Source organism: Lissotriton vulgaris, chromosome 1_1 (genome assembly GCF_964263255.1).
Source record: "Lissotriton vulgaris chromosome 1_1, aLisVul1.2, whole genome shotgun sequence".
Lineage (NCBI taxonomy): Eukaryota > Metazoa > Chordata > Amphibia > Caudata > Salamandridae > Lissotriton > Lissotriton vulgaris.
Window position 1 is genome coordinate 107619133 of NC_141685.1, and position 10785 is coordinate 107629917.

Below are 10785 nucleotides of genomic sequence, written 5' to 3' on the forward strand. Positions count from 1 at the left end.
CCTTCCATTCTGTTTCTAACTCTGTGTATCGTGTTTGTGCCCAGGGACGACGGGTACAGGAAGTGTGCTGCACCGTTTATACCCTTATGTGAACTAGTGTCTTGGTTGTGCTAAACCTTGGTCTTGTTGTCCGGTTGCTTCTGCCAACATATGAAACCGCTTGGTGTAAGCGCGCTTTACAAATATTTTTAACATAACATAACAGAAGAAGAGGCCCAACTCTATGCCAGAGCGCAATCGTTTGGGCATGCTGCGGCAGCCGTGTGATTGCAATTCTAAGTCATGCCAGTACCATAGGCGACTGACCAAATATACAGGTTATCTTGCGCCCTTCTGGCATCTAAAGAGGCCTAATAAACAGCATTTGGGTGTCAGCTCAATACTTAGTTGTGTGGCATGCACCATTTCTTAGACAGCTAGTTGCCAGAAGGAGTATTTTGCATCGCAGGATCATGGTTAATGTAAGAAATCAGCCCCCACAGTGTTGCAGGGCAAGCATATATCTGGGCAAGACATGACCATTCGATGAAGGTCTTGTGACGTTAAGTAGGTTCTTCACAGAAAATTATAATGTATCAGTCGAAAATGGGCATTACTAGAAACCATGCCCATTAGTTCACAGGCCCGCTGCCAGTCTTGATCTTCCATTGGAATGTCAAAGTCTAAATTACAGGCCTCTCGGGCCCGTATGTAGTGTCTACTGTATCTGATCACATTGTTCTGTAAAGATGCATAATTAGGTGTCTACACGCACCACAGGTTAGCAGTATCTCAAGGTTTGAGTATGCGGCGGAGCTGTCGCATAGCATGGCCAGGTGTGCTTAGTTGCGTCTGCCAAGCCAGCATGTTGTAAAAATTGCCCCTGGCTTAGACCAAACTCTTTGCGGGTATGTTCAAAGGCAATAAGTCTCATCTGGGTACATTTCACCCTATTGCTCGCATCACCCTCCCTCCATGCCTGGAAGGACATACTGAGTGCCATCTGCCTGATTGATTCTAATATCCAGATTGAGAGCTCCCTATGGAATGGTGCGCACTTAAGTACTCTCACAACAAACCATTGCTATGCTCTGGCCGTCTGTCACACAATGTATGGTTAATGTTAATGTTAATGTTATTATGTATTTGTTAAGCGCTCGTACGCCCGGGGGCTTCATGGCGCTGTAGGAAGGAGCGTAGCGCAACAGTCATGGTAGAGAATAAACAGCTCAGCAATGCGCCTGAGAGAAGAGCCAGGTTTTCAGGGAATGTCTAAAACTGAGGAGGTTGTCATTCAGTTTCAGATGAGGGGGGAGATAGTTCCAGAAGCCAGCTGCAAGATGGTCATAACAGCTGCCTCCGAGGCGCTTCCTCTTGTAGGAGGGAACGATCAGCAGGGATTTATGGATGGACCGGAGATTGCGGGATGGAATGTATCTCTTAAACGTATCTCTAATGAAGAGAGGGCCAGAGTCATGCAAAGACTTGAATAAAATGCACCCAGTTTTAAAAGCCACACGTTGCTCAACAGGCAGCCAGTGTAGCTGTTTCAAGCCAAGTCTGACAGACTGCCTTTTAGAGAGATTCAGAAGAAGTCTGGCTGCCTGATTCTGAACCAGCTGTAATCGCTTTAGCTCTCCAATTTGGAGCCCAAAATAGAGGCTGTTGGAAAAGTCTAATCTGGACAAAACCAGAGAGATGACAATCTGTGTGAGGGCAGCCGGAGAGAAAAAGCAGGCGATTTTCTTGATTTTCTTCAGCTGGAAAAAGCTAGAAGATACAACTGCTCCTACTTGTTTTTTTAGGGAAAGGTCTTCACTGATAAAGATACCCAGGCTCTTAACCGAGGATGACTTAGAGGGAGGGGCTCCCATGCTAGAAGGCCAGAAACTGGGGTTCCAACTAAGTACACTCTGTCCAGGCAAGACCAGTTCGGTCTTGCCTGGGTTAAGTTTCAGATGATTGCGGTTCATCCAGCTCAAAATGTGGGACATGGTGTTTTGGAATTCTACCACAGAGTCCTTGGTGTTCAAAGGAAAAATGAGCTGCAAATCATCTGCATAGTTGAAGATGGTAACTTTGGCTTTTCTAAGAGAGTATAGAAGGGGACGTAAATACAAATTAAAAAGCAAAGGTGATAACGAAGAACCCTGAGGAACTCCGCAGGTGGTAGGTATAGTAGGGGCAGTGAAGGGACCCAATCTAACAGATTGAGTACGGCCTGTAATGAATGAGCGGATCCAGCTCAGCGTAGGGCCTCTGAGACCTGCCTGCTCGACACGGTCGACGAAGATGGTATAGTCGACCGTGTCGAACGCGGCAGAGAGATCCAATAGCACCAGAGCCTGATGGATCCCTTCATCCGCATTCCGCCTCAAAGTATTCTGCACCGAGAGGATGACTGCCTCAGTGGAATGGCATGGACGGAAGCCAGCCTGGTTAGGTGCAAGATACTCAGACTCTTCCAAAAATTTGGAAATGCTGTTACAGACATGAGCCTCCAGAAGTTTGGCACAGTAAGGCAACAAGGATATGGGCCTATAGTTTTGCAGGTCTAGTGGGTTGGCCCCTACTTTTTTATCAGAGGGATAAGAAGAGCCTTTTTAAATTTATCAGGGACTTTACCCTGAGTAAGAGTTCCGTTCAGCAAAGGAAGTATACCCGCGGGAATGCTGGTTCCCACTTCTTTTAGAATGTGAGGGGGGCAGATGTCATCAGGGGAGCCTGATTTGACCTTAGCAAGGAGTTTTGATAAAATGGCACTGTCAATGGAGGGAAAGGATTCCAGGGACGCAGAGTTATAAAAGGTGTCAGCCAGAAGGAGGGGGGATTGAGTAGTGGGAATGCTTTGTTTTATGGTGCAGATTTTGTCAGAGAAAAAAGAGTTTAGCGAATTGCAGAGCTCCTGAGTGGGGACCACCGGTAGAGATGTTCTATCACTGGCACTGAGATTCTCCACAATATTAAACAGTTCTCTTGATTTGTTGTGGGCATTGAGAATTTTATTTGAAAAGTAGTCTGTTTTGTGTTTCTGAATAAGTTTTTGGTAGTCCTTGTGGGCTTTGCAGTAGTTAGCTCTTTCTTGTTCTGAGTATGCTATTTGCCACTTTCGCTCCATACGACGAACTTCAAGTTTAAGAGTTTTCAGAAGAGGTGTGAACCACCTATGAGCGTCATTGGGTCGAGAGCGGGGAAAGTTAGTACAAGGGGCATAGACGTCAGCTGCCTGAAGTAGCCATCCAGAGAAGGCTTTTTCCATTTCTTCAATATCCTGATCTAAAGGGGGGAGGGAAGAAGTTAGGGTGCCAATAAGAGCGGGGATGTCAACATTCTTCCATATTCTAGTTTTTCCTCCTATCTGAGTCGGGGGCTTCCTACTTCTTTCAATGTTCATAGTAAAGTTGATCAAAAAGTGATCTGACCAGATGCAGGGCGTAATGGAATTGATGGCCAGGGAGATGTTCTGAGACCAGATTTGGTCGAGGCTATGCCCTTTTGTGTGGGTTGGGAGATGTATCTGTTGGGTGAGGTTCATATCTAAAAGAGTCTCTTTCAGCGCAGCTGCCTGAGTGTCTAGCTCGGCAGAGTCCAGCCAAAAGTTGAGGTCACCCAGCAGCACGATTTTTTTGTGAGAGATTATCAAAGGGGCAAGCTGTTCTGCTAAAGATTCCACAAAAGTGGGCATATTTTGAGGGGGGCGATAAATGAGGATCATAAGTAATGAACCACTGTTGGTGTCCATTTTAAAGATCAAATTTTCTGAACCTATGAGGTCAAGAGACGGTAGAAGTGAGACTTTATGGGAATTGCGAATAATCGCTGCGACCCCCCCGCCCCTTTTATCAGCAGGTCTATCAACATGCAGAATATAGTAGTCAGAGGGGAGAGCTACTAAGATGTCGGGTAGATATTCTGCATTGTGGTGTTCCGGATTCCTCCATTAACAGCTCTGGAAGACAACCAGCGTCCACCATTCCCACCAAGGGCTACATTTCCCAACTAGGGACTGTGTTGAGTGATCGATCTGCGTGTTGCAATTGAACGGCATAATATTAGGGGTCCAAATGTGGGGCCTCCAATCCCCTGCTGCATATGTCCTGGTCAGTGTGGCCAAAGCCACTCTGCTAGGTGTAATGACCGTGTTGAAAGATTTAACAAGACCATGAACGGCATGATCGGTGGATTTCCTGAAAAACATGTGTGCATGGCGCAGGACCACTGTAATCAGTGCCGGCGCAAGGGAAAGGGAAGGAGAGAGCCAAATCTTTGAAAATATGGTGCTCTCCTTCTCCCTCCCTGTCACGCAACACAGCGCAGCCTCGCACGGGGGGGGCTGCGCTGCATTGCATGGAGATTTGGTAAATCTCCTCCGAAATGTCTTTTAAACCAGTTAAGCATTGTGAATTCTCATTCATTTATGTTTCAATTTAGTGATGTTAAATATCTTTACAACCAACAGAAAACCATCCTTGAATGTATGAAATGACCATCAATAATGAAGCTAATGCTGTAAATCTTCAATAATAGCAGAAATAATGAGCTACAGTATTCAGCAAAACATCAGCGCAGACGGCGACAGATGAACCTGCACACAAACAGACAGATCCCGGATGAAGCCTCAAGTGCAGTTCAGAGATTGTAAGAGGATGAGCAGTGCACCTCCACGCCACGAGACGGAGAAATTACTTCTACAAAATTAAGGCAACAACAATAACCAACCACCTCCTGTATAAACAAGTGTCCAGGAAACCTTCGGGTGTCAGTGCGCTCAAAAAGAGCCATTTAACATAACATAACATAACACCAGCTTTGAGCATGGGATCGGTATGATGTGATTATCGCAGTGCTCTGTTTTCTAATATAATGACAAGCCATCATTTAGTACTCTAGGTGAATTGTAAACTCTTTCGGGGTAACTCACAACAGCCAGAGAAAAGCACAACAGAGCGGAGCCAGACAACTGACGGGTAACAGAAAGAGGAGTTCTTGTATCTATAATACAACAGACTGTCCCAATTTGCACCGGCCAAAAGGAAGATACATCTCTACAGCAAGCGTGCACAGCCATAGTCCAATGTAAAGGCACAATCGCCTACAAAGACACCTTCTACATATTAGGAGTGTGGCAAATGTTTGGTGGCTATTGCATTTTATTGTTAAAACAGAAATCAAAAGTGTAAAATATTGCACACACATAAAGTGTGTGAGAAAAACACAAGTGCTTTATCAGCCATGTTGGCCCAACAGGAAATACAGTCATGGGATGTAGACAAATATATACCCGACCCAAAGACACTAACCAAGAAAGAAGAATCATACACATGCAGCAAGAGCTTTACTTTGTCATCACTACTCAAGCTTCATCAGCACACATACACAGGACAAAAACTATTCAAGTGCAGTGAATGTCATCAGCGAACACACACAGGGGGAAAGCCATTCAAGTGCAGTGAATGTGTGAAGAGCTTTAGTCAGTTATCACAACTTCAGAGTCATCAGCAAACACACACGGGAGAAAAGCCATTTAAATGCAGTGAATGTGTAAAGAGCTTTAGTCGATTATCAGGGCTTCAAAGCCCTCAGCGAACACACACGGGGGAAAAAACATTCAAATGCACTGAATGTGCAAAGTGCTTTAGTGAGTTATCAAGCCTTCGAAGACATCAGCGAACACACACGGGGGGAAAGCCATTTAAATGCAGTGAATGTGTGAAGAGCTTTAGTCAATTATCAGACCTACAAAGTCATCAGCGAACACACACGGGGGAAAAACCCTATCATTGTAGTGAATGTGACAGTAGTTTTCGTAACTGTTCAGCATTAAGGAATCATCATCAAACTCACACAGGAGAAAAACCATTCAAGTGCAATGAATGTGGGAAGAGGTTTAGTCGATTATCAGACCTACGAAGACATCAGCGAACACACACAGGGGAAAAGCCACACCATTGCAATGAATGTGTGAAGAGATTTAGTCTGTTATCAAGCCTTCAAAGACACCAGCGAAGACACACAGGGGAAAAGCCATTCAAGTGCAGTGAATGTGTAACTAGCTTTAGTTGGTTATCACAACTTCAGAGTCATCAGCGAACACACACGGGGGAAAAAACATTCAAATGCACTGAATGTTCAAAGTGCTTTAGTGAGTTATCAAGCCTTCGAAGACATCAGCGAACACACACGGGGGAAAAGCCATATAAATGCAGTGAATGTGTGAAGAGCTATAGTCGATTACCAGACCTACAAAGTCATCTGCTAACACACACGGGGGAAAAACCCTATCATTGTAGTGAATGTGACAGTAGTTTTCGTGACTCTTCAGCATTAAGGCATCATCAGCAAACTCACACAGGAGAAAAACCATTCAAGTGCAATGAATGTGGGAAGAGGTTTAGTCGATTATCAGACCTACAAAGACACCAGCGAAGACACACAGGGGTAAAGCCATTCAAGTGCAGTGAATGTGTAAAGAGCTTTAGTCGGTTATCACAACTTCAGAGTCATCACCAAACACACACAGGGGAAAAGCCATTTAAATGCAGTGAATGTGTAAAGAGCTTTAGTGGATTATCAGTGCTTCAAAGCCATCAGCGAACACACACGGGGGAAAAACCATTCAAGTGCACTGAATGTGCAAAGTGCTTTAGTGAGTTATCATACCTTCAAAGTCATCAGCGAACACACACAGGGGAAAAACCATTCAAGTGCACTGAATGTGCAAAGGGCTTTAGTGCGTTATCAAGCCTTCGAAGACATCAGCGAACACACACGGGGGAAAAGCCATTTAAATGCAGTGAATGTGTGAAGAGCTTTAGTCAATTATCAGACCTACAAAGTCATCAGCGAACACACACGGGGGAAAAACCCTATCATTGTAGTGAATGTGACAGTAGTTTTCGTAACTGTTCAGCATTAAGGAATCATCATCAAACTCACACAGGAGAAAAACCATTCAAGTGCAATGAATGTGGGAAGAGGTTTAGTCGATTATCATACCTTCAAAGTCATCAGCGAACACACACGGGGGAAAAACCATTCAAATGCACTGAATGTGCAAAGCGCTTTAGTGAGTTATCAAGCCTTCGAAGACATCAGCGAACACACACGGGGGAAAAGCCATTTAAATGCAGTGAATGTGTGAAAAGCTATAGTCGATTATCAGACCTACAAAGTCATCAGCGAAAACACACGGGGGAAAAACCCTATCATTGTAGTGAATGTGACAGTAGTTTTCGTAATTGTTCAGCATTAAGGAATCATCATCAAACTCACACAGGAGAAAAACCATTCAAGTGCAATGAATGTGGGAAGAGGTTTAGTCGATTATCATACCTTCAAAGTCATCAGCGAACACACACGGGGGAAAAACCATTCAAATGCACTGAATGTGCAAAGCGCTTTAGTGAGTTATCAAGCCTTCGAAGACATCAGCGAACACACACCGGGGAAAAGCCATTTAAATGCAGTGAATGTGTGAAAAGCTATAGTCGATTATCAGACCTACAAAGTCATCAGCGAAAACACACGGGGGAAAAACCCTATCATTGTAGTGAATGTGACAGTAGTTTTCGTGACTCTTCAGCATTAAGTCATCATCAGCAAACTCACACAGGAGAAAAACCATTCAAGTGCAATGAATGTGGGAAGAGGTTTAGTCGATTATCAGACCTACAAAGACATCAGCGAACACACACAGGGCAAAAGCCATACCATTGCAATGAATGTGAGAAGAGATTTAGTCTGTTATCAAGCCTTCAAAGACACCAGCGAAGACACACAGGGGAAAGCCATTCAAGTGCAGTGAATGTGCAAAGTGATTTAGTCAGATATCAGACCTAAAAAGTCATCAGCAAACACACACAGGGGAAAAGCAATTCAAGTGCAGTGAATGGGCAAAGTGCTTTAGTCGCTTATCAAACCTCCAAACACATCAGCGAATACACACAGGGGAAAAGCAATTCAAGTGCAGTGAATGTGCAAAGTGCTTTAGTCAGTTATCTCAACTTCAAACACATATTCGAACACACACAGGGGAAAAAAATTAAAGTGCACTGAATGTGCAAAGTGCTTTAGTCATTTATCAAGCCTACAAAGTTATCAGCGAAAACACACGGGGGAAAAACCATACCAGTGCAGTGAATGTGCAAAGTGCTTTAGTCGCTTATCAAACCTCCAAACACATCAGCGAATACACACAGGGGAAACACCATTCAAGTGCAGTGAATGTGCAAAGTGCTTTAGTCAGTTATCACAACTTTAAACACAAAATCGAACACACACAGGGGAAAATCAAATCCAAGTGAACTGAAGGTGCAAAGTGCTTTAGTCATTTATCAAGCCTACAAAGTCATCAGCAAACACACACGGGGGAAAAAGCATTCAAGTGCAGTGAATGTGTGAAGAGCTTTAGTCAGTTATCAGACCTACAAAGTCATCAGTGAACACACACAGGTAAAAAACCCTATCATTGTAGCGAATGTGACAGTAGTTTTCACAGCTCTTCAGCATTAAGGTGTCATCAGCAAACTCACACAGGAGAAAAACCATTCAAGTGCAGTGAAGGTGCAAAGTGCTTTATTTGGTTATCACAACTTCAGAGTCCTCAGCTAACACACTATTATTGTAGTGAATGTGACAGTCGTTTTTGCTTCTCTTCAGCGTTAAGGTATCGTCAGCGAACTCACACAGGAGATAAACCATTCAAGTGCAATGAATGATTGAAAGGGAATTTGTAAAGCGCGGACTAAGCCCAAGGGCATCAAGGCACTCTGTACAGACGAGCCCACAGGCACAGCCAGCATGCAAACTCAGACTCGTTTCGCAGGAAACAACCAGGTCTTAAGGGTCTTACGGAAGATTGAGTGAGCTTGCTGACCCAAGAGGGAGACAGGGAGAGCGTTCCACGCCTTGGCCGCAGACTATGAAATGGCTCTTCCCCCCATCTCATCTTTTTGAATCTGGGGACCTTGAGCAGATTTTTATTAGCTGATCTGAGATTCCTAGAGGGAGCGTACCTAGGGAAAATGTTCTTTATGCCCTATAGGGCCATGTCCGTAGTATGCATTGTGGGTGAGGCATAGAGTTTTAAACAAGACTCTACGGTCCACCGGAAGCCAATGCAACGAACGGAGAGCAGAAGAGGCCGAGTGACGCTTGAGAAGATCCAGTACCAGCCTAGCAGCAGGATTTTGTACCAGCTGTAGGCGGTGCAGCTGGCCCTTGTCTATTCCCAAATGAAGGGCATTTCAGTAGTCCAGCCTGGCCAATATTAGGGCCACAACAATCTTTTTTCGGGCTTCAATGGCGAAAACTGGGAGATTTTTCTTATTGCTCGAATGAGTCCAAAGCAGGTAGCCACTGTTCTGGAGACCTGGCGAGACATGGAAAGTCCATCGTCCACCAACACTCCAAGATTTTTCACTGGGTGACAGGAGTGGGATAGGTGCCCAGGGAGTTGGGCCACCAGTCGCTTGACCAGATGTCAGGGTGGTCCCCAAAGATCAGGACCTCCTTCCTCTCACCATTTAGTTTGAGGTAATTTTGAACCATCCGTGACGAGACAGCTGTCATACAGTTCTTAAAGTTTTGCTTTGGCCTGGTCTTTTGGGTGATAGAGACCATGATCTGCGTCCAAAAGATTGCACCACCCTTGCTAACGGGGCCACATAGATATTAAAAAGGGTGGGGCTCAGGGACGAGCCCTGAGGTACTCCGCAGACAAGGGGGCAGGACTCAGAGTAAAAATTGCCCATTCTAACGGTTTGAGACCGCTGACTAGGAAATGATGTGAGGAGGTTCAGAGCCAAGCCGCCAACCCCTATCTGCTTGAGACGCTCCACCAGTCTCAAAGGGGACAGGGTGTCGAATGCGGCGGTGAGGTCGAGTAAAATAAGGAAAGTGGTATGCCCTGCATCCACCTGAACTCGTATGTTGTCCAACACCATGGTGAGAGCGGTCCCTGTACTGTGAGCCCATATGAACCCATGTTGGGAACCATCCAGGATGTGGTAGTCCATCAGGTAGGCGCAAAGTCTTGCCAAGGTCATATTATTAACCAAGCTGTTCAAACGGACTTCGGCGGAGGCATCAAGTGCCTAACTGACATTAAGAATTTGAAACTGATCATAGATATCGGAGATCTTGGAGAAGAAAAAGGAAGATAAACGATCACAGAGCTCCTTTGAAGGTTCCACTTTATCCGAAACTGTTGGAGCCGCAAGGGAGTGAAAGATATTAAAGAGCTCCTTGGGAGTCGTGATATCCCCAGTGATCTTGGAATAATATCTTTCCTTTTCCTCCATTATCGCTGCTTTATATGCCTTCAGGCATTGCGTATAGGAATCCCTGCCAGAGGGGGCCATGTCCTTCCGCCAGTATCTTTCCTTCCTTCTGCACACTTGTCTCATATTTCGGAGATGATCAGAGAACCAAGGAGCGGAAGGCGTTTTCCTGGCCGAGTAGCACAGTTTTTTCAGGGCAAGAGAGTCGATCATAGCAGTAATTTCATTAGAAAGATTTCCCGCCGACGTGTCTACGTTGTGGAGATCAGATTGCTGGAAGTCAACAAAAGCAGTGGCGACTGCTTTGTTGGTAATGAGGGTGAGGTTTCGTTTTTCAGCCGTTTTCAACCCAGTGCTTTGAGTATTACCTAAGGGAGTAGCCCTTAGCTCAAAAGGAACTGCAAAGCGGTTGGACCATGAGAGTGGAAAGGGCTCGCCCACCAGTATTCGGTCGTCATTCGAAAAGAATCCATCAAGGGTGTGGCCCACAATATGAGTGGGGGTGTTCACTAATTGTGGAAAGCCA

At 45.1% G+C, this 10785-nt stretch overlaps 1 protein-coding gene across 1 annotated transcript; it reads left to right on the forward strand.

The window, feature by feature from the left end:
• The first annotated feature begins 5211 nt into the window (after nucleotides 1–5211).
• LOC147737626 (uncharacterized) lies at nucleotides 5212–7280 on the forward strand. Its single transcript, XM_086939439.1, has 2 exons — nucleotides 5212–7162; nucleotides 7249–7280. The coding sequence occupies exons 1-2, from the start codon at nucleotides 5212–5214 to the stop codon at nucleotides 7278–7280; spliced, it is 1983 nt and encodes a 660-aa protein (XP_086795565.1).
• Nucleotides 7281–10785: the final 3505 nt, after the last annotated feature.